Source organism: Chenopodium album, chromosome 10 (assembly GCF_948465745.1).
Source record: "Chenopodium album chromosome 10, dcCheAlbu1.1, whole genome shotgun sequence".
Lineage (NCBI taxonomy): Eukaryota > Viridiplantae > Streptophyta > Magnoliopsida > Caryophyllales > Amaranthaceae > Chenopodium > Chenopodium album.
In genome coordinates, this window is record NC_137843.1 from 14,862,653 (window position 1) to 14,886,521 (window position 23,869).

General features: G+C 35.9%; 4 protein-coding genes across 5 annotated transcripts; 3 read left to right on the top strand and 1 right to left on the bottom strand.

The window, feature by feature from the left end:
- The first annotated feature begins 815 nt into the window (after nucleotides 1–815).
- LOC145562282 (protein decapping 5-like) lies at nucleotides 816–7,538 on the top strand. Its single transcript, XM_081622505.1, has 8 exons — nucleotides 816–1,049; nucleotides 2,387–2,487; nucleotides 3,521–3,601; nucleotides 3,676–4,617; nucleotides 5,905–5,988; nucleotides 6,546–6,734; nucleotides 6,885–6,995; nucleotides 7,075–7,538. Exons 1-8 carry the CDS (start codon nucleotides 905–907, stop codon nucleotides 7,219–7,221), a joined length of 1,800 nt encoding a protein of 599 aa, XP_081478631.1. The 5' UTR covers nucleotides 816–904; the 3' UTR covers nucleotides 7,222–7,538.
- Nucleotides 7,539–8,556: 1,018 nt separating this feature from the next.
- On the top strand, nucleotides 8,557–10,579 carry LOC145563658 (putative transmembrane ascorbate ferrireductase 4). The gene is made up of 4 exons (XM_081624093.1): nucleotides 8,557–8,744; nucleotides 8,822–8,873; nucleotides 9,031–9,227; nucleotides 10,157–10,579. The coding sequence occupies exons 1-4, from the start codon at nucleotides 8,607–8,609 to the stop codon at nucleotides 10,460–10,462; spliced, it is 693 nt and encodes a 230-aa protein (XP_081480219.1). The 5' UTR covers nucleotides 8,557–8,606; the 3' UTR covers nucleotides 10,463–10,579.
- Nucleotides 10,580–11,417: 838 nt separating this feature from the next.
- LOC145563659 (uncharacterized) lies at nucleotides 11,418–18,405 on the top strand. 2 transcript variants are annotated; one of them, XM_081624094.1, is made up of 11 exons: nucleotides 11,418–11,829; nucleotides 11,935–12,021; nucleotides 12,340–12,525; nucleotides 13,603–13,682; nucleotides 14,632–14,720; nucleotides 14,859–14,962; nucleotides 15,042–15,123; nucleotides 15,225–15,300; nucleotides 15,398–15,512; nucleotides 15,797–16,328; nucleotides 18,144–18,405. In XM_081624094.1, exons 1-11 carry the CDS (start codon nucleotides 11,559–11,561, stop codon nucleotides 18,232–18,234), a joined length of 1,713 nt encoding a protein of 570 aa, XP_081480220.1. In that variant the 5' UTR covers nucleotides 11,418–11,558; the 3' UTR covers nucleotides 18,235–18,405. The 2 variants fall into 2 exon arrangements, with proteins under 2 accessions (XP_081480220.1, XP_081480221.1); XM_081624095.1 differs by lacking the exon at nucleotides 13,603–13,682 and having other exon boundaries at nucleotides 14,624–14,720.
- A 369-nt stretch (nucleotides 18,406–18,774) lies between these two features.
- Nucleotides 18,775–23,193, bottom strand: LOC145563660 (ATPase GET3D, chloroplastic-like). The gene is made up of 8 exons (XM_081624096.1): nucleotides 22,831–23,193; nucleotides 21,856–21,999; nucleotides 21,686–21,760; nucleotides 21,563–21,585; nucleotides 20,741–20,911; nucleotides 20,450–20,621; nucleotides 19,955–20,371; nucleotides 18,775–19,206 (listed from the first exon to the last, which is right to left on the bottom strand). Exons 1-8 carry the CDS (start codon nucleotides 23,080–23,082, stop codon nucleotides 19,069–19,071), a joined length of 1,392 nt encoding a protein of 463 aa, XP_081480222.1. The 5' UTR covers nucleotides 23,083–23,193; the 3' UTR covers nucleotides 18,775–19,068.
- Nucleotides 23,194–23,869: the final 676 nt, after the last annotated feature.

The window sequence follows — 23,869 nt, forward strand, 5'->3', positions numbered from 1 at the left end:
GCGAATCCGATCTTGCTGAAGATGTGAGTAGCTGCACGAGCACAATATCCTAAGTCCTTGCGAACGTCTGAACCCGCTTCAGCAACGCAACTGCATCCTTATCTAATTCCCCCAAAGAAAAAAGGAGAAAGGAAGAAAACCATAAGCAATTGCCCTGCAACGCGCCCCATACTTGTCCCGCTTCCGCTGAGCCGCAGCCGACATAACACGACCAGGAACAAAGTTAGACAACCTAGACCTGTTAAAGGAGAAGACCCCGTCAAGTCAACACATACATCAAGGCCTCTGTCCCAAGAATAAAGCAACACATCAACAGGTCGAAAAGCCCCATCGTTCCCTCCAATCAACCCAACGTTTACCTCATTTCTTGCGAAAATCCCTGACCGGAAGCAAATATCAACAAAGGTGTCACAAACAACGTTATGCCGATATTTAATACCCACTATCCCAGCACAAGATACTGCATGATCCCCATAAATGTCTCCATCAAAAACCTTTGAGCAAGGTGTCGAAACGGAGAACAGAGGAACACCCAAGTGGTAGCAAAACTAAATTAAAATTAATTTTACTGAATTGAAATTATTTTTGCTGAACTGAAATTATTTTTACTGATTTTCTATTATAATTCTTCTTTAAGAAAATTGAATTTTACTAAACTGAACTTATTTTTACTGAGCTGAAATTAATTTTACTGAACTGAACTTATTTTTGCTGAACTGAAATTATTTTTACTTAATATTATTTTTTTAAGGTAAGTAAACAGACCAATTTACCAATTAAATCTCATGCGCCTAATTGAACTTGTAAAACAAAACCCTAACAAGATCAGTCTAAAAACAGTCAACAATAACTCTCGTCTTTCTCTCTCCTATGGTGAGTTCGTAACTGATAAGAACCAGAATCAATGGCGGCCGAAGCTTCGAAGACGACTTCATCGGCGGATTCGTACATCGGCAGTTTGATCAGTTTGACATCCAAGAGTGAGATCAGATATGAAGGCATTCTCTATAGCATCAACACTGAAGAATCCAGTATTGGCCTTCGAAACGGTATTCGATTCCCTAATTTCGCTTTCAATTGTTCAGAAATTTGTTTGATCGTCGATTTCGCGCTTCAATTGTATTTCTGTGTTGATTCTGGTTGAAGGATGTTATTCTAGTGATGATTTAGGGCATGGATGTGAAAATTTTGATTGAAGGAGGTTGTTGTAGTGGTGATTTAGGGCTTGAATGTGAATAATTTGATTGAAGGAGTTAATTCCAGTGATGATGATTTAGGGCATGGATGTGAATAACTTGATCGAAGTAGTTTATTCCAGTGATAATTTAAGGCATGAATGTGAAAATTTTGATTGAAGGAAAGTGATGATTTTGGGCATGAATGTGAAAAAATTTGCCAAATCTTAATGTTTCCGTGGCTCAAATTGTATGTTTAAGGATATGTAAATCTGTTTTGCTGTTGCCAGAAGTGGATGTCCATACTGATTTCTGTGCAATAATATGGTTTCTGCATCCGGATTCAGTTCAGAGGGTAAGATTCACAAGGTGCCGGGGGAGGCAAGAATTGAGGAGAGAGATGAAAGGATTTTTGGAAAGGTGGAGAAAGACCATAGAGGAGGGGCTTGCTTGCTAGGGATGAATTTTCTTGATGATAACCGGAGAGAAAGTGTCAGAGTAGAACTAGTGAGCAAAAATGTTGAAATCCATTTGCATCTATCCGGATAGAGAGTTGTGGACTGAGAGCATTTAAATAAAAGGGTTAAGGTTAATGAATGAGAGAAAATTGTTTGTATATATTTGGATGAAGATATATGGACCTACAACAGCTGTGAATAATTTAGAAATATGTTTAAGGCCCATGATTTCATCGGGCATTATGATGTGGCAAGCAGGATTTGTAACCCCTTTCTTGTTGCTTGTGGAGAGAACCTCATTACTACTTATATTCTACTTGATTTCAAATTGATCTCACTTGGCATGTCTAATTGATGAGCCATTTATGGTGGAGTCTTTTATTGGACACACATGATACCAATATGATTTTCGTTTACAATAATATCTTTGTGTGAACTAAATTTCTGATTTTTGATGTCTGAGTGTGGCTTGGTTACTTGTTGGTGGGTGTTGTTCATGCGTCTGATAAGGATGCCCACAATGGCATAGCTATTTTGATTTCTTAAGTGATATTTAAGTCTTCATTGTCTTGGGTCCTTGGTTGGCCTATGACTTTCAATTCTATGAAAGAAGTTTGAATATGTTACCTGTATGTGTTTTTTATTTTCCTTGTTAGTTGTTTTGGCATTTGGGCCTATTTGAAACCTGATGAATTGGTAGAGATTGTAACTAATAAAAAAAAAAACTATATACTTTTCTTTTTCACATTGCAGTTAGATCATTTGGAACTGAAGGACGAAAGAAAGATGGTCCACAAGTAGCTCCTAGTGACAAGGTTTATGAGTATATACTCTTCCGTGGCAGTGACATTAAGGTATATGTAGTTATGTACAGCATATTACTGGTTCTGTGTGGTTGCAAATTTAGCATCCTTTAGGTGTTGAAGCTCTTTGATGAAGTATATAAATGATATTTATGCTATAAGGGGTTGATAGTAGTTGTGAGCTTCTTATAGTTATATCTGACTGTTGAGAGTGCCATGCACCCATATTGCCATGACTGGGTTGTGTAAATAACTGATGATAGCTGCTGCTTTTGTTAATTTTTTGTTTGCATTGCTTCGCTAGGTGATGGACATTTAGATGCCTTTTGTCCTTGGGACTGAAGTAATTTCCTCTCTCTAACAATAGAATTGTTTGATTAATGCATACTAATGAGAATTCTGCAGAAACTGTTACTGTACTTCTAGCTAGAGGCTTTGGGAGTAAGATACAGTGTAGGATTAATTAACAGACCTCTGTGTTCAATTTTGACGGCACGATGTTTATTTTTTATTTATTTTTATTTTTTTTTATTGGTGTAGTTGGCATCAGCTTTGTAGTAAAATTCATCATCTCTTATTTGCATTTTCTAGCCCTAAAATTAGCAAGTTTTCTTCATGCATTTAATACCAGTGGCAAAATACCATAGCTGGTTTTCTTGCTTGCAGGTTGATGAGTAAAGCAAGATACCATAGTTGGTTACCCTGCTTGCGGTATGATGAGTAAAGCAAGATACCATAGTTGGTTATCCTGCTTGCAGTATGATGAGTAAAGAACATTGCTTTCTAACACTAAGGAATATGTTTAATTTTTGGTGGAAGAGACTCAAATATTTAATCTTCATGAACTTGACTTGTAGTACATCTTAGGTTAATAACCTTATAAGGATTACCTGTTAGGTCGTTCACTATATTTTATTGTGTAGAAATGTCTGTAAAACTATCTGGACAGAGATGTGACTTGTATGAGTTGTATCTGGTTGTACATATTTCTCAAAAATTATTTATTCTTATCTTAATTTTCTTAAACCAGGCTTTATAGAATTATAGTGATCAGTTTTCTGTCTCCATCAATCTCTACTTGCAGGATTTGCAGGTGAAATCGTCACCTCCTGTTCAGCCAATTGCATCAACATCTTCAGTTGACAACGATCCTGCTATCATTCAGGTAAAGAAATGCACAATTCATTTGCATGATTTATGAAATTAGCTGGGCATCTGAATCCGAGCTCATTTCTGCAGTCTCATTATCCTCACCCGGCTTCAACATCGTCGAATGTGCCACCAGCTGTTAGTGCACCATCAGCTGATGGTAGTTCTCATGGACCCCAGCTTGGACACCCTGGCTCAAGCTTTCCTGGTGCTCTGCCTTTGTACCAGCCAGGTGGAAATTTAGGTTCTTGGGGGCCATCACCTCCTCCAGGTGCAAATGGTACTGGACTTGCTATGCCTATGTACTGGCCTGGTTTTTATGGCCCTCCCAATGGGCTTCCTCATATGCCTCAGCAACCTTTGCTCCGACCACCTCACGGACTTGCTGTGCCACCTTCCCTGCAACAACCAATGCAATATTCTGGGTTCAACCCAACTTTACCAACAGGAGCTTCAAACATGACTGGCCCAAAATTGCCTGAGATACCCCCTAGTTTGGTTAGCTCAAGCAGCACTTCAACTACTTTAACATCAACATCTTTACCACAGTTTAATTTGCCTCCTGTGCCATCCACCACCCTATCGTCTGAAACATCTTTCAGTTCTGCAGTATCTAAGGCTCCCAACTCTGGACTTCTTTCAACACCTAGCTTCCCATCAATACCTGCATTGGCAATCTCTGCTCCAGATGCTAGTACCATTGCACCTCCTGTCTCTAACAAGGTCAATGCTATGTCTAGTTCAGGCTTGCCAAACATGGGTCTTTCTCAAGCACCGTCATCTGTCATCAGTTCTTCCATTTCAAGCCAGGCTGAGACTTCCAAACCATCTCTGGTCACACCTGATCAACTCCTGCAGTCTGGACAACCACCGATTTCATCATCTCCATCTTCACAAATTGCTCACAAAGATGTGGAAGTTGTTCAAGTCTCATCAGCATCACCAGCACCATCAGATGCAAAAGCAGAAGTGGTGAAGGAGGCACAACCACCAATATTGCCCCTGCCCCCTGCGTCAAGGGCTTTCCCAAAGGTGATTATCTGTTTATTGTTTATTTATTTACCTTTTGGGTCTCCTGCTTGCAATAATAATCATGACTAAGACTATTATGATTCCTATCACCCATTATTAGATTTCACTTGAGAAATTTCCTGTTTTTGGTGCAAGTGTCATGTTTAGCTACTAGAGTGCTTGAACCATAGGAGCATGTCATAAGATTCCTAAGATATCCAGCAACTATGTTTGAGGTTTAGGACATACATAGTAAGCATACATCAGAAATGTGCCCATAGCCCTAAGTAATCAAGTGTCGTTGAAAATTCGGACCATGACACATTCTGAAATTGATTTAGAAGGAAGTGTGAGTTCATTTGGAGACCTAAAACAAGGAGAGCAAACATGGTCAACTTACCTTTCCGTGCTAAAATATTTGAAAGAAAGGACTGATGCTCACTGTACATGTCATAGGAGTATGGAACTAATCTTATTGTGTTCTACACACTGAAGATTTGCCTAAAATTATGAATCACGTATGCATGGATACTTCTGTAGTGAACTATGCAAAGTTCTGTTAGTCACTACAAAGCCTTCTCTATGGATACTATTGAAGAGTTCTTAAATGGATGGAAGCTTCTGTAGTGAACTATGGAAAGTTTTGTTAGTCACTGCACAACCTAATTTCTCCCTGGCTACTAATGAAGAGTTCTTTTGGATGTAAGCTTCTGTAGTGAATTTTCATGTTTATATCTTTGCCTAGTTAATTTACTTAATGAGATATTAATAAAACGTAGTTGGATTAATCTCAATGCATAACAAAATTCCAGCTTTAAATAATATTTGCTAATGGATAATTAAAGATATTGATGGTCAAAGCTGTGTGTTGGAAAGCATGTCCAAAAGAATCAGGTAAATTATTGTGGGACTGGGAGGGAGTATCAACTATGAATATTATGGTTCATTGACAAAATCTTGTTGCATGCAGTGCCAAAGTAACATTTGGCAGTTGTTTAGTTCTAGACCAGTGGACTGTGGTAGTTATGATCTTGTTGATGTGATTTTTTTAGGGAAAAGGGGGGTTCTTTAACAGTTGAATCTGTACAGTATATTTTTTCTTGTTTTTAACACTCATCAATGTTTGCTATCTATTCTTCCCCCCTTCCTTAATAGGTCCTACTTTTGTTCACTTTTAGATGTTTAGTGGTCCTTTTTTATTTTTATTAAGTACGAAGTAGCAGACTGTCTATGGTATGTTGATTTGTTAGTACTTTTGTAGCTTGTAATAAGCAACATTCTTTTTACGACTAATTTTCTCCTATGCAGCCTAATGGAAACCAGTATCATCCACGTCAAAACTACAACTATCGGGGACATGAAAGAGGAAGAGGAAGAGGAAGAGGAAGTGGGGTAATTGACACCGTTATCTTTTAATGATTTAGCTTGAGAAGTCTGCTATTTCTATTCTATTCTTTGATTTCAAATTATTCATATTTCTACCTAAGAAGACAGTTGCAAGATTTGCAACTTACTCTCAGTGTCAACTAACAAAGAACGAAATTTTAAATGCTTAATGTGATTTAGAGCCTGCCACCTTTAGATTATGAATTTTAAATAGTAGCTGCTCCAAACTCTGTTAAACCCCTTTCATACCAATTGCAGTTGCACCTTTGTGCTTCGTTTGAGGTCTCGATAAAAAAATGCGTTTCTCAGCCAAATTTTTTTCATCTCCCAGAATCCTCATTCCCGCATTTTCATCAAAGTGGCATGTCGTTATTTTTTTTGAAGTTTCCACGTATCTTGACTGGAAATTGCATAGAGCACTCTCTTTGCTGTGAAAATTTAGGATTGTTGTGTTTAGAATTTGATTAAGTTATTTGTACAATTATTTTCTGGACATGCTTTAGAGATTTGTCTGGCTTTTTCTGTCACCCTGAGATGGAACTAAATGCAGATTGTCCTTGCAGAGCTCACGTCCAGTGACACAGTTTACTGAGGACTTCGATTTTACAGCTATGAATGAAAAGTTCAAAAAGGATGAAGTATGGGGTCATCTTGGTAAGAGCAACAAGGGTCATACCAAAGACAAAAATGGTAATGGTGGGGATGATTCTGAAGAGGAGGGTGAGGAGAAAGCGCCTCAAAATGATGCAACGGTACATCCAGAAAACTTCTCTGACATGATGAATCTTGAAATAATTCTGTTTTTGGGACTTTTTCTTCCCTTCATCATAATATTAGATTGGAGCTCTGCATTTTCTCCTCAACACTAAGGGTTAATATTCTTTCTAATGTTTGATTGGCAGCCTGTTTATAATAAGGATGATTTCTTCGATACCCTCTCCTGCAACACTCTTGAGCATGATTCCCAAAATGGGAGGACAAGATTCTCTGAGCAATTGAAGATAGATGCTGAGGTATGTGTTGTAGAAAAGATAGTTGCTTTTGTTCTATCGGATTCGATTGATATATGAACTTCATTTACTTTGGCTGCAGACATTTGGTGATTTTGTGAGATATCGAGGTGGGCGTGGTGGTCGGGGACCAAATCGTGGCGGCCGTGGTCGCGGTTCTTATTATGGAAGGGGGTATGGCTACCCTGGAAGGGGGCGAGGGCGTGGTACCTTTAGCCGGGGTTCCTGATCTGTATTGCCTGTGATTATGCGTGCATCACTTTGATTGAAGTGGTAGAAGATAACTGCTCTTGTTAACATTTGTTGATTCAGTTAGTATGGGCAAGGTTTCTATTATGCATCTTTTGCTTGTTTGCGGTTATTTTTACTTTGATTCATATTCTCCGGTGTTAAGCAAGCAACTATGCAGTAGAAAGAAAATTTAAGAGCAAATTTGTAGCTTATCATTGGTTGACATGAAACTGTTCAGTGATGTAAATTGGAACTAGTTGATGGTGTGATTATTTGGTTAAGTGAAGAAGTTACTAGTTTTCATTTTTCTTTTAATACCATGCCCTCAAGTTGTGTTAGAGTGTTGGATTTGTTGATTAGTGAGTGCATGACTCCCTATGTGCGCGCAATAGATGAAACTTGTGTTCAGGTATTCGGGTTTTACACTTGTACTGTGAAAGAATTGTGGTGTTTGGTTTTGCTGTGATAATTGTTTGATCAGCTGAACTGAATTAGCCTTTCCATTAGCTACTTTTGGTGGTGGTTTTGATGACAATTGTTGAGCATGGAAATGATAATGTGGACCATATCGAATACATTGATGAAAAAAAACAAGTGTGGTCCTGAATGGTACAACTTGTGGAAGTAGGTAATAAGCTTTACAATATGGGATATTTTCTATTTACTTCCTCCGTTAACTATTAATTACAACAAAGGGATATTATTTGTGAAGTTCTCTTATAAGCATAATATACTTGTTTATATTTTCTCTTGTTTTTCTTCTTAAGAAAGTGATTATTATAAAAGGTAAACAAACGACTATCAATATAACATTGACACTAAGAATTGGTAAGGCTGGAAGGGTTTGGTACTAAACTAAGATATACTTCATATGAATTATTTTGAATGATTTGGTTGTTTAAATTATCTAATCAGCCGGAGTAATATAGATGCGCATGAGGGACCGTAACTTTACTCTCCTTAAAACTATTTTAGAACCCACCATTTTTCTCATCTCATCTTTTCCACTAAATTAAAACAAGTAAAATATAACTTACGACATAAATAACTTGGGATGGAGGGAGTATCATTGAATATCTAATTTTACTTGATTGTTTTTTACCTTTTGTTGTAACAAGGCTAATAACGGCCTAAAGCCTTATGAAGGCGTCATTTCCAATATGTTTAAAATAATCACAGAAGACTATAGTAGGCTACATTATTAAACTAAGTACACTACTACAGTAAGTTTAGTAATTATACTCACTCCACTTCGAGAGTGATACCTTCTTTACAACTTTACAAGTAATGCGCCACAGATCTAGTGCTTTGCTCAATCCAACCGTCGGTCACAACATCTAGTACATCAGTTTTTGAAGCTCTACAAATTTAAACTACATAAAAATGTCATCTTCTACATTTTCACATCTTCTAATATTTGCCAGATTATCAGCTGTTTTAGTTGCAGCACTTGTCTTAATTTGGGCTCTTTACTTCAAGTCGAGTTTCATTCACCACTCTCCTAACAACTTCATCTATTCTGTAATCTCTCTCTCTCTCTCTAATGAAGAGTTAATCATGTTCATCTTATGCTAATTATGCTTTTGCTTGATTAATAGGTGCTTCATCCTCTCCTAATGGTGATTGGGTTCATAATTTTAAGTGGAGAAGGTAAGTCAAAATTAAATTTATGCTCCCTCTGTCTAGATTTAGTTGTTACGACTACATTACTTGTTACATTTTCAACGTGATTATTGATTCCGCATTTAATGCATTTTGGGTTTTGATTTTTTTTTTTTTTGTGTGATTTAATTTGGTTTGTTGTCAGCCATATTGGTACATAGGTCAATGCCAGGGTCAAGGAATATGAAGAAATTAGTGCATTTGGGGATGCAAGGAGTGGCCTTGGCTTTTGGAATATTTGGAATTTGGACGAAATTTCATGGAGAAAATGGAGTTTTTGCTAATTTCTACAGCTTACATTCTTGGATGGGTGTATTTTGTGTCTCCCTTTTTGGCATTGAGGTTTATTTTCTTGTCTCTTTCTCATATATTTATTTGATTTGTGCATTATTAAACTCTAATTGTACAATAAAAATATTAAAGAAAAGGGGTTGACATTGAATGAATCTCTATTTTAGTATACTAATGCACTTACTTATCTTGGTAATTGAGGGCTTAGCTCTTATCCTCCTTTCTTTCAAAAAAAAAAAAAAAAAAAAAAAAAAACTCTCATCCTCCTAACACCTATAGAGTAAGGACTATAGTATGATAATTATCTGTTATACTTTGTACCTCGTATATGTTATTTTACTTCATTATCTACTCTTAATACTTTTGTTTATTACGAAGTAAATAACTATATGTCCATTCCTCAAAAAAAAAAAAAAAAAAAAAAACTATATGTCTAAATTTGTATGTCTTGTCCAATTAGGGCTACTAATATGTAACAAGTTAATCAGCATGAAAAATGTTTAGATATTTTTTTACACTAATGAATTTTTTTCTACATATATATCGTACATTACATTGGGATTTAAAAAAAGTCACTTTAGAGGCATGATTGATGGCAATGGGCAATGGCAATGATCCCTCCCCATTCCCTCTTGAAATATTGAAATAATTAATGAAAAATGTGGTCATTTATCCTCGTTCCCACCCATTCAAAGTTTAAATTGAATAGGGCCCAATAGGTCCAATGCAAAATGTTAAATGTTGGTTTACTACAGGCATATTTTAGAATTTGGTTTGATTGTGTGCCTATTGTTAACTCATATTATTTTGGCAAAACACAAATAAAATTAATTTCTCTATTACCTCTTTTATCCTAAACATTAAAGAGCTTCACATTTGATAATTACACCGTGGTCAAATAAATTAACACGTTAGTCATTTAATCTAACTCGTTTTTATCAATCATGTGTTGTTAATCTTGGAGGAATGAATGAATGCAGTGGGTGATGGGTTTCCTAAGCTTTTGGCATAGAGGAGAAGTCCGGAGAGTCAGGGTGAAAGTGCTGCCATGGCACATCTTCCTCGGCCTATACACGTACGGTATGGCAATTGCAACGGCAGAAACAGGTCTGCTAGAGAAGCTAACATTCATGCAGACTAAGAGAAACCTACCAAAGCGGAGTTCAGAATCCATTGTTGTAAATGGCCTTGGATTAGGACTTGCACTTCTTGGTGGCATTGTCATTTTCGCCGCTGTTTCACCTAAACAAGGCCATTACACAACTCGTCCAACAAAGGCTATCTAGTATCTATTCCAACTACAGATTTTAGTCGACTAGGGGGTATGGAATTAGAATTTCTAACACTAGAGTGTACAAAGAAATAGGTACAATCAAAAGGTAGGTTATAGATTTCTAGTGTAATTTGTGGAGTCTGAATTCTTAGTATATTGAAATCTAGTTCTCATCAAGCTAAGTCAATAATAATGTCTTAAATACGGAGTATATATTTTGGTTTCCTTTTGTTTTTCTAAGTGAAGGGTGAACTAATAAAAGTATACAAGATTCTCCCTTTAATAACAAAACTAGTGCGTGGTCCGAGCATTACTTGAGTTGTTACTATAAAGTATAATGTTAATAGAAAAAGAGGATTTAAAGAGAATTCTAGTGAACTTGTGGAGTTTCCCTCAAAAAAAAAAAAAAAAAAAAAAAATAGTGAACTTGTGGAGTTTGAATTCTTATTTATTTAATATTTTTTTTTATTCATTTTCATGTGTGCTTACTTAATATAGTATTTATCCATGTATATATAGAGAACACAAATTATTACTCGTACTAGTTAAGATGGTAAGAAGTGTTTTTTTTTTTTTAGATGAGCTTATAAACAAACATGATCATGAATTATCACAAACGAGTTGTTAAAAAGCTTAAATGAGTTGAACACGTAATTGTTCGAGCTTAGCTTTGTTTTCTAATCGAGCCAAAATTTGTTTGTTCAAGCTTATTTGTTTACTTGAGATTTGAGAATGAGCTTTAAACTTTGACCGAACTTGCTCACAAACTGTTCATGAGCGTATTGGCTCATTGACACCCCAATAATATTACAGAGTATTCCGTACATATAAAAAGTGTTTTCAATAAGAGGAATTCGGATAGATTTTTAAAATTAAAATTAATGTATTTTTTTGGAATCAATTTGACTGTATTTTTGTTATGCCACAACATTAAGTTTGCCAAAACAGAATTTCACTCACAAGTTCAAAGTACATATGCATTGACTATCATCTCTCATCAAAATCAGCCATGAACCAAAACTCCTCAACCCTAAGTCATCATCATTCATCACACTACAAACTCTTGAATCTCTCTCCCTAAACCCTTCCAATTTTCCAAACCAAAAAAAATGTGCAGTTCAACAACAACTTCTCCAACTTCATTCTCTCTCCTCCTCACTCACGCCCACTCTCTCTCTCCTCGCCGCCATCTCCACCTTCCCTTCACTTCTCCGATCACTTTTCTCTCTCATCACAGTCTCAGTAAACCCACCCTCCGTCTTTCTTCCGCCATTGCTGACGAATCCCCTAATGTCTCGTGGGTTCTTCCCGATGATGATGCAACCGATGATTTTGGTGGTTGGGCTGTTTCTGAACCTCTGATTCCCCACAAAAAGAAAGGTTTTTTTTTAATCTGAATTTGATGATTAATTGTTGATTAATTTTGATATTGAAATGGGGTTTTTGTTTTTTTACTGATATATTTGGTTGTTGGAATTTGTGTAGGGTTTCCCACATTTTTGGTTGTTGGTGTTGGGACTTCAATTGCTGTTCTTGTCGCTGCTTTAGCTCATTTCTCGCTTTCGAAAAATGGTTAGCCTTTTCAATTGTATAATTTTCTATGTTTTGGCATTTATTTTTAAGCTAAATGATAATGTAGTTTCTAAGGATAGGATTCTATTTAACAAAGGAAGCATTAAACATTGATAACACTGATCAATGCGTGATTTTGTCATGAATTATGTACCGAACTAAGGAAATGTATCTATATGTAGCCGATCAGCTTGTATAGCTAGCGTGGTTGATAAGCTTTATGCCTAAATGAAGTGATTTTTGTTTGATTATTGCTCCCATTGTGGTTGGAAAGATTTTGCGGGTTTGAGCTCTTAGTGTATAGTGTTATATGTCCAGGATTCCGATTGCCGTTTAGAAGTTCATCTCCTGGTTCTTTAATAGAAGTTGCTGTTGAAGTTGTTGAAACTAAACCTATTGATTTTGATGAACCTGAAACTGAGTCTGAACCTGATGTTGGAATTGAAGTTTCTGAGACGTCTCAGGCAGATTCTTCTGATGTGGTGTCAAAGTCTGTGAAATCAGGTATGTTTCTGATTATAATTCAAGTTGTTATATTTTGCAACTAGAATTTTTGTGACATCAGTGAAAAAACAAATTATCCATATTATAATGACGAATGTACCTGGCATTTGTTTCTTTTTAGACTTTGTTGTTTGTATGAAAGCTGGCTACTTGGCTTGTATGTAGCTTCTATCATCGGACTAAGTTCTTTTTTAAGGCAGTCAATGTCTTTGGCAGCTTCCTGAGACAATTAACAGTAATCCAGAAACAACACGACTGGTGATTGTTTCCATAAGATTTATGCAACTAATGATGAAAGAAAGATAGAAACAAAGAATGAAAAGTCCATGTATAAAATCTCTGGTTGAAGAACTAATATAAGTGATTTGAATGCATAGAGAAACACCACTGTGTGGCTGTCCCAAAAACTCAAAAGTGACAAACCTTTTGGGGAGGAGGATGTACCTTACTGAGTATCATATAAAGACAGCCTGATACAGAGCCTTATGAAATAATTAGTATGACATGATTACAATATTACTTTGTCATTTATTTATCTTTCTACTGCTCCCATTATTTCCAAATTTCTATTTGTGGTCTACTTGTCTAGTTGTCTATACATTTAAAGTTTTTTATACTACTTTTTTGCTTGGACAGAATATGTGCTTTCTAAGTTTCTTTAATTTGCCTACCCCACTTATGGGATTAAGGCTTTAATTGATTGATATTAGTTTCTTTAATTTGACTTATTTGGTATTTTCTCACTTTGTTACTTTAGAATTTAGCTACACCTATTGCTTCTGTCTTCCCCCATTGAGCCTTTTTCTTCATTTCCTATTTCTGTCTATATGTTAGCTTTTCAATGGAGGATTATTCTAGGCTTTAAAATTGAGTGTAAACCCTGGTTGGAACTTTCTTATGGGTTGATGCAAATGACTCTCTTCCTCCCCCCCTAGGGATATAAGGTTTCCATTTGGAGTTTGTGGCCCCTGCTGATGTTTCTTTTTTTAAATTCTTTTGGATAATTTTTTTCTATTACTCACTGAGGTAGATAAATTTAGTACGTCCTGCTAACAATAGCTGGGATTTGATTTGTAGAAAACCGCCAAACTCGTGTTGTTGATGTTGCTGTGGATTCTAATCAGCTAGAAGCTATGCATGCATTGAGAAAACTGAAGGTTTATTCCTTGAAATACTGTTTGATGTGCTTATTACTTGTCACTTCTGTTGGAGTAGCTTCTGTAATCTGATAATGTATGATGGTTGCTGCAGTAGTTTCCGTTATAAATGAATTATATGGTGCTGTGATATAAAGGGGTTGATAAAGGCTTCTTAATTACCATTGCTATTAAAATTAAGGTTGCAAACATAAACATTATTTGGTAACTGTCTGTTTAATATATTGGACTATTTGACGATTGAAAGAAAAAGCTAATGAGTAGCTTTGTCAGCTCAGGCAAGCTTACACTTTTGTCGCCTGACCTATAACCTCTTTTGGGATGATTATAGTATATCATTTTGGGAGTCTGCTATAAATTATATGGAGTCACTAATGTAGAGGGCCATTAATTTAATTGCTTTGAATATTTTTCTCAAGTCACGAGATTAGTGTATTGCACACTATTGGCACGTGCTCATTTTTCATGCTAACAGAGATGATTATGTTCACTCTTTTACTAGATGACTTACTATTTGATTGTATGCTATAAACTATGATTAGTATTGTGCTCATGTTTTTTTATATTATATCCTTATTCTCTTAGACCCTATTCCCTTCACCTAAAATAAAGTCTAAAGATCTAACTTTTCTAATGGTTGGTTTGTTCCCTGAACTTTAATTGTATTAATACATTTATATATCAGAAATAGGTATTAAGTGGGGTCTTATGAAAGATATGTAGCAACAAGAAAATGAATATAAGAAGATATGGTACGCTATGGTCTCCTTTTTTGGTTTAAGTAATACTTTCTTGAAAGATCATGTGGTTGTTCATATATCCTTAAGTGTTGCTGCAGAAGTCCTGATGTTTATTGGGTTGTCATAAACTAACTTATCTTTTATAACAAAAAGTTTAAAACCAGTTGAGTTCTGAGCATAGTATTCTGAAATGTGGTTAAGGTACGCAGATTTTAGATGAAGATGTCAAGGCTAATGAACTCTGCACTCGGAGAGAATATGCAAGGTGGTTAGTTCGAGCTAGTTCATTATTGGAAAGGTACCAGAGTTTTAGTATGTTACTTTTTAATGGTCAAGTATCTTTTTTTGATTGTTGCAATTTTCTAGTCTTCACTTGCCAGAAACTCATAATATAACTTTTTGCATCTCTTTTTTGTATGTTATGCTTGCCTTGTAGGAACCCAAAGTACAAGATTATACCAGAAGTTGCTCTCTCTGGATCAGTAATTTTTGCTTACGAGGATGTGACTAATGTAGACCCAGATTTTGAATCCATACAGGGTAATGATCTATTATTCAATCTCTTTCTATGGAATTTGTGTACGTTAACTAAAAAAAGTGAGTTGCCATTGCATTTCAGCCCTAGCAGAAGCTGGTGTTGTGCCAAGTAAACTATCATTGAAGCATAAATTTGATGGAGGTTTGAATTTTTCTCCTGAAAGGTACTGTGTAGCTTAGCTAAGTCCTATTATATGCCTGAATATGTTGGCATGATTGAAACGGAATATTGAAGTGATTTTGACTCTTTATTTTAATTTTGTAGAATTTTATCTCGACGGGATCTAATAGAATGGAGATCCCAGCTGGAATATGATTTTTCCACCTCACGAAATCCAGAGGTAGAAGTTATTCAGAATATTGCTGTTAATGCTTGGCTATTCTTAGCTTACTAAGATGATTTTTCAACTTCTAGAGACTGACTCTTTAACAGTCCAGTTACTGAAAACAAAATTGGACCTAATGGACGCGAGGAGGACAAACTCAGATGAATGGCCAGGACTTTATATGGATATGCTTGCTGGGGACAGAAGCCTACTTAGAAGAGTGTTTGGTAGGTTGCTAGCATTTTCTTTCTTACAGCCTCTTATGTAGTATGTACTACGTAGAAAGAATTTAGGGCCTCAATACATGTGTAATCTGGTTATACCCTACAGAAAAGTTGTCAGATAAGACTGGGGGACCTGGGATCCTAAGAGGTCTTCTTGGTTATTAACACATTTTGCCCACAAATTTTTATGTTGATGGACTCCTCTAAGTCATCTGATTCTCTGAGGCATCCTTGTTCTCTGCTGTTAATGCACCATAAGCTGGTATCTAATTTCAATCTCATTGCAGGACAAATCAGGCGCCTTCAGCCAGACAAACCTTCAACAATAGCACAAGCAGCTGTTGCACTCACAAGTGGCCGCATGATAGAAGCCATTCAGAGTGAATTGTTAAGATTGAAGGAAGAGGAATCTTCTAGAGTAGCTGCAAAAGAAGCGATCAGACAGGAGTTATTAGATCGAGGGGAAATAGAGAGGTGGTGGGCTGAAAAGATGGAAGAGGAGAAGAAACGGGGCCTAAAAGTGCAGCAGTTTTCTGTAGATGCTGTCAACCTTTTGGAACAAGAGAAGATTTTGCAAGAGGGAGCTGTAAATGGGTTTTTGAAGGAGAAAGCTGCAGTGGACTGTCAGAAGCAACTTTTAGAGGCTCTGAGGGAGGAAATCAATGAAATTTCCGAGAGGCTTGCATCAGAGAGAACTGAACAATCTTCTGATGAGGAAATAGTGCAAACTCTTCGTTCTGATTTACAAATAAAGAAGGAAGGAATGCTTGATGCCAAGTCTGTGCTAGAGGCTGAGATTGAAGCTCTTCGAATCTTGAGGTAGAATTTCCTGATTTTGAGTCTGAATATTCCAATTTCTATTTTTTCTATAACTAATAACTAAGAATAATGTAAAGCTGCTGGTTTATGATGACCTTAAAATTTTTTAAAAAAATTGATCTCACTAAAATGATTCTGAATAAACTTAGCATCAGGGCCATCTTAAACATTTTCGGGCCCTGTTCTAATCTTAAAAATAAGACCCTTATAAAAAAAAAAAAAATACAATTATAATAATGAAAAAATAAACTCAAATTTTTTTTTCAGCTTTTTTTTTTTTAATTACTCTGTCAAGGAACATATTAATCTGGCAATCCAATCATTCAATTACAAGTTGTTGAAAATGAAAACATTTTACATATGTGCTTGAAAATTAAATTAAAAAAAAAAAAAAAACACAAATCCATAACAATTAAACATTTAAATTAACTTTTAAAAAATCTAAAATCAACTACTAAAAGTCTAAAATTCTGTAAAAATGAAAAATCAGAACAAAAAAATAATAATTACACATAGAATTACTGATTTAGCATACCTCATGAGCAATCCACAAGCAATGCAAGAGGTTAATTAATCTTAATCTTTTACCAATCTAGATCAAATTGTTGACTGATATTATTGGTTTTGCAGAAATATAGTGATTTGATGGGAAAATGTTAGGTGCCAATAATTTTACCAGTGATTAATTTGGGGAGAAAATTAATTATTTAACATTTCTCAAATCGTTTGATAGTCTGATTAAATAGCAGAGAAGGGTAAGTCTTAAAAGGTTTTATGGAGTTTCTGGGTATAAGATGATAATCAACGGAAAATTAGCAATGAATGAAATTTTGAAGTTTTGACAACTTTATGAGAATTGCAATGCATTGATGGGGGTAATTAAGTTCTAGGAATCTGGTATAATTGTGTTTATTTAGCTCTGATCCGTGTGAATACAAGAAGTCCGAGGAAATGAATTTTTTTTTTTTAAACAATGGGGCTCTGAAAATGTTGGGCTGTCAATATTACGGGGCCTTGTGCTAAGGGTCTGTTTGCACAAGCCCTTAGCCGGCCCTCCTTAGCATCTTCTGGTTCGTGTAGTAACAGAATAGTAGCCATTTAAATAATGGAGAGTTAAGTTTTCAGAATCTAGTTATTTAAGATTTCATTTTAGCTTAAGCCTTCCCAGTATTCATGGTGTTCATATATAATTTCCGAGCTACCAACAAGAAAATTACGAAGCATTTTGTTTTTTGTTTTCTGTTTTTTTTTTTTTTAAATAATTATTATTATGACAGTAGTTTACTAAAATTCCTTTCAAATTGGACTATACTCCCCCCACTAAATCTTAGTAAAGCCACAAATCTTATTAGGTGACAGCTTTTTATTTCCCATCCTCAAATGTATATGACCATTATTTCAAGCAGTGCCGGCTAAGAGTTGATTTTAGACTCTTAGTAGTTGATTTTAAGTTAAATGTGTAATTGTTATGAAGATTTGTGTTTTTTTTTTTTTTTAAATTTTTTTTTTTATTATTATTTTTTTTATCTTGATTCTCGAGCACAAATGTAAAATGTTTTTATTTTCAACAATTTGTAATTGAATGGTTGGATTGCCAGATTAATAGGTTCCTTGACAGAGTAATTAAAAATTAAAAAGCTGAAAAAAAAAATTAAGTTTATTTTTTCATTATTATAATTGTTTTTTTTTTATTATTATTATTATCATTATTATTATTATTTTTTTTAAGGGCCTTAATTTTAAGATTAGAATAGGGCCTCGAAAATGTTTAAGACGGCCCTGATTTGTCATTAATCATTCTGTCTCCTGATGCAGATCTTGGATAGAAGATGAAGCAAGGAAAAGCAAAGCTCGATCAAAGGTTCTTGAGGAGGTGAGCCGACGATGGAAATGGGATAGTCAATAATAATAAGATATGCTTCAGGAATAGGAAGATTGATTTATTGCTCTGGGAAAACTTAAAGATTTTTTTGGTTGTCTGATCACTTTTGTGTAATAACCTGTCTCAGGGACTTTGTACATTTGTAATTAGATTAGGGCCTTTGTTCATCTGATTTTCATGGCAATCTTCTTCATACCCAATCTATCTGACATGATTTTGGCACAGTAAACTCTGTATATATATGTTGATGGCAATGCTGCCATTGCACATGAGTTCAAGTCCAATAAAGTATAAGATATTTGCGGCTAACGGATTTTATGTGGTGAGAAAATACCCAGTTTTTGACAAGCCATGAGTCTTAAGAGAGAAATTGAAAATACTGGCTGCAAAAGTAGAATCACAGAAATTATCAGCTGTTGTGGACAATTTAAGTCGGGTCAATCTTGTAACCACATGGATAATGCCAACGACCACACGAATGATGCTTATATAGAGGAAATTTCTGAGACTCTGAACTGATTAGATTTATGATATTTAAATGCGAAAATGTTGAGAAACTGAATGTATAGGTTACATATTAGAACAACCATACACCAGGGATTATTGATAAGGTTACAGAAGACTAGTTGTGAATTGAATGAATGAACAATAGCTTTGATTCTTCAGGAACTCAAAAGTCGATTGCAATAACTTGATAAAAAAAACACCGTATCAAGTTATCCCAGGCTTTAAAATGAAGCTCTATAAATGGTTAAATTACTGATTTGTTAGCACTTTTGAAGGGCCAAAAGATATGTTACAACATTATTACTTTGATCATCAGCCCATGCTTCTGAAATATCAATCACTTCGAGAGAATCACTGTTTCATTGTAATTACAAGACTTCTGTCTGTAAATTTAGCACCTCCTACCTTTCCTTGAATACCACGAGGTAGCATGATGACTCTTCTTTGGTCTCCGGCTTCCACCAGCAACTCTGATCCACCTCGATACTGCATGTTTTTAAAAATACTAAGAATCAGTAAAATCAGATAAACAATAGAGGAATAAATCATAACTGTCTTGTTACAGGCTTACATCTACTTTTCAGCATGTTCGCTTTAAAATTACAGTAACACTCAGGATGTGCTTTAACTAGTCTAGTTCCTCTTAAGCAAGGACATACACATACAACTAAAAGGTTACCAGGAAAAAATGAAGCCCAGGGCTGGCCCAATGGATGCTTGATCAGTGGCTCTAGGGTAAGTGGTGAGGACTAGCGGCGGCACTGGTAATTCCCATTTCACTATACACTATAATTATGTTTTATTAGAGCTACATTCATAATTTTCTCCTTTTACATCACAGAAACACTTAGAATGTACTTTAACAAGTAGTCTAGGGCTCCAGGACATACACTTCAAAGGTTACAAGGAAAGCACGAAGCCAGTGACTGGCTCAGTGACCAATTGTATTAGTAATGATGGCTAGTGGCAGCACTGGTAATTCCACTCACTACACAATATTATCTTGTCACCCCTCACACCTCACCCCCTTCCCCCTCCACCACAAAAAAAGAAAGGAAGTTTTGTACTCATAAATGTTTATAAACCCAAAAGTTGTTTTCATTACTACGTATTTTGCAAGAAAAGAATGGACTAGTGAAAATATCATGATTTATAGTTGACCTTGGAACAGTCTCAGGAAATGCAACTACAGAGCATTAAAGGCCTATGACAGCACCAAGAGGAAGTAGCCAAGGATATAGAGCTTGATCTCCGACTTGGCAAAACCAGGCATGAAAAGAGTGATACATCTATTTGATGGATCAAACTTGATTGGGGACATTACGTTTTTAGGTTTCTCATTCGGAAGGTGCAGAAGTTCTCTGGCATTTTTACTCTCAGCATGCGAAGTTATCATATCCCAATCCAAGGAAGAATGTTTACCAAGATCTGGAATGTAAGCAAATGGTAAAGGCAAGAAAGTATCTTTGACACTTTCCACAGATTCCACAGAAGACTGTTGAGAAGCTTTGCCTAGTACTCCAGAAATATTTGCACCAGCTTGTATTGTACATCCCCAGTAACGCAATGCAGTATTTACAGACATGGGATTGCATGGATCTGTTACAATGTAGCAGCCAAACTTCTGTGGATCTGCAAATGTTGAAGCTCCTCTCTGGAGATAGAAAACCAATGCAATCAATCACAATGTTTCACAGAGAACTGTTATTGTGTGGAAAAGAATCTCCAATACCTCAAGAATCCTCTCAAGAGAATCCCATATTTCTGAACTCAATTTCCCATTGAAAGTGGAGCTACCTCTACTAGAATTCATGGCCTCATCTACTAATCTTAACATTGATGGACTAGCCAATCTTCCAAAATCAGTTTTTTCGGCTAAGCTACGTAGATACTTAACATAAAGTCTGCAAAACAGAAGCATAATTCCATTAAAGAAAACCAAGAAAGAAAGAAACAAACTGACAAACCATCATAATTGTTCTAGAAAAAATCAGAGGGCTTAGAGCATAGAAAAATTCATCACCTTGCACTGCTTGCAGCACTTATCAATCGTAAAGTCTCCTCAGTACTTACACCATCGTATATGACAACATCAAATTTGTCCTTGATATCAGTTCTCAAAGCTTTGATTCCCAAAGTTCCAACAAACTTTTCAAGGGCAAAATTAGAAAATATAGAATCCATTCCAGGAAGCACTCCCAGCTAGGGATGTCAATGGGGCGGGGCGGGGCGGATGTTGGCCTTCCCATCCCCATCCCCACCTAATATTTTCATCCCCATCCCCATCCCCATCCCCGCGGCGGGTCCAACTTTCAACCCCATCCTTGCCCCACCGGGTACAACTCCAAAACCATCCCCGCCCCCACCCTCACTTGGATATCCATCCCCACCTAATCCCCACCAAAGACCCGCCTAATCCCCACCCAAGATCCACCTAATATCCGTATCTCAAATACACAATCTTATATAATTAATACGAATTATAAAATAATACATTCTATACACATTTTTGTGTTATAATATAAGTGTCGTACAAAGTATTATAATTAATATTGTATTTCATGTAATTATTTAATAAATAGAATAAAAGTATGTAATTTTGCTTTAAAAGATATATAGATGTGGGTATGAGGTGGGGATGGGGCGGGTACGAAGTGGGGGCGGGTGGGGCGGGGCGGGGATGGGGCGGGTACAACTTAAAATCCACCCCCGCCCCATCACCCATGGCGGGTATGGTTTTAATCCCCATCCCCGCCCCACCACCCGCCAAACCGAGACCCATCCCCGCCCCAATGGGGCGGAGATGGGGCGGGTCTCCTACTTGACCCGCCCCACTGACATCCCTACTCCCAGCTCTTCCCCAACAATCTATGTTCACAACATATAGGAATGAGTAACTTAATATACGAATCTCAGAAGAGACTTTCATATTATAGTTCAATAACACTAGTAGTTGTTACATACCCACCCCTTCAAGGGCCCCTTGTGTCATGTTAACACTAGCATCTGCTTTCTTTAGCCGCTTAAGAGGTTCAAGGAGCATCTACATGTATCATAAATTTATTAGCTCGAGAGCAGACATGTTCAAAATGTTCTCCAGTTAGAGCAAAGGCAGAGGCAAGGCAAGAAAATACACACTTTAGTTGTTTCCAACCTAACAGCTGAAAGGTTGTCGCTACATATGGCCGGCGTTGTTCCAATACTGCAATTTAGAAGGTATTCAGCAGTGAGGTTCATAGAATGTGTCACCAAGCATGTGCTATATCCTGCTTTAGCATAGTGCTGGTTCAAAAAAATGAACTATTGGTTAAAGATAAGGACAAAGATTAAGCTCAAGCGAAGAAAATTCAAGGTATAACTAACATATTACTATTTCATTGTCAAAGAAAATTGTGCATCAATCAACCCCATATAGTTAAGCCTGTAAGCTATAGAGTATAAGCTGACTATAGCTTTGATTACGACTATGAATTACCAAAAAACCTTTTGATTGCTAACTGAATAGTGAGAAGGGAGGATTAAGTTCCCCAGCATATAATTGACTAACTATTTTCAATCCCAATTTCCATTTTAGATCATTGTCAATTCTAGTTGAGAAAAACCGAATCAGAATTCCTTCACCGGCCACCAGCATACCGAGAAAGTGGGTATCATGAGTCCATGAGTATGATTGAAATTTGCATTTTCAGTTTCTGATATGAAGCACCTAAGTATCATAATGTATGTATGTATCCTACTTAAGAAAAACCATCACAATTTACAATCTTATATTAATTCCACTACATCTATTGTCAGTCTATAGCTTTCTTTTACAAGCTAACTAAACTCCCTGATTCCAATACATCTATTTTCAATCTTCAGCTTTATTTTTTTTCAGAAAACCAAAATCATATTCATCAAAACTTCATAAACATTTTTATTTTATTTTGTAAACAACTAATCTCAATGTAGTTAGATTATTTCAACATTCAAAAACCAAATACATAATTGGCAATTAAAAATACGGCATAAAATAATTGAAACAGACAAAAATGCAAAATAAGCAATAATTTCATCAATAATAATATTCTGTAATAAAAAGTTATAATCAAACGGAAAGAAATGTATACAAACTTTAGCAGCAAATACAGCAGCAGTGGTCTTTCCAGAACCTCCTTTACCCAGAAAAGTAATCAATTTCGTCGAACTATCATCGGAATTTTGGTTGCTGGAATTAGCTTGCATAACTAAATGTAAAGCTTTTCTTCCTCTTCTTCTTTTTCCAGTAAATTGAGGGCGAGTATAATCGATGAAATTAGGGTTTGAGGAAGTTGAAAATGGAAGAAATGGCAGTGATTGGAGAGAGGAAGAGAGAGAATTAGCCATGTTCTTGGTATGTCCTTTCAGTAGTACAGTTCTGGTTTTCAAAGATAATACTGTAATTTTAACGAGTTTCCTTTTTCTTTGGTAAACATGTTGGTGTGGAGGGTTTTGTGATACTGCGATGAGTGATTACTCACGAAGCTGATGTGCCGAGCTCGAGCTTGGGGTTGTTAGGATTGGTTCACGCGAACGCCCGCATAGTTACGCGGGCATTTCTCAACCTATAATAGCTTTAATCATTAATGATCGTAATAATTTCTGACAGTGTTTAAATGATACTCCCTCTGTTTCAGAACGATATTCCTGTTTTGTAAATTGATGTAAATTTTTACTCATTTTTTACCACAAATATCTTTAATCTCACACTAGTAAAAATTATAAAATTAAATATTAATAATCTACTCACCAAGACGAATCAAACTAGATCCCACATGACTATATTTGTTCTTATAGATTAAGAGAAATTTAGAAGTTTCTCTCTTTTTTAAAAAGTCAAAGATTCCAAACAAGAACACCATTGTGGAACGGAGGAAGTATCACAAATACGCTTGCGTTTGTATAAGAAACGCAAAAATTGAATTTTAGTTTTATTAATATCAATTTAATTCTTTGTTGGTAGTTTGATGATATCAACTAAACACTTAGAGCATTGACAACAATGAGGAAAAAATGTTTTCCTCATTCTCTCTCTCTAAAATCCCCATTCTCCTCACGAGGAAATTTGGTCCCACCAATGATCAAAAAACAAATTCTTCACCACTCTCTCTCTTACTTTTTTCAATACCCCACT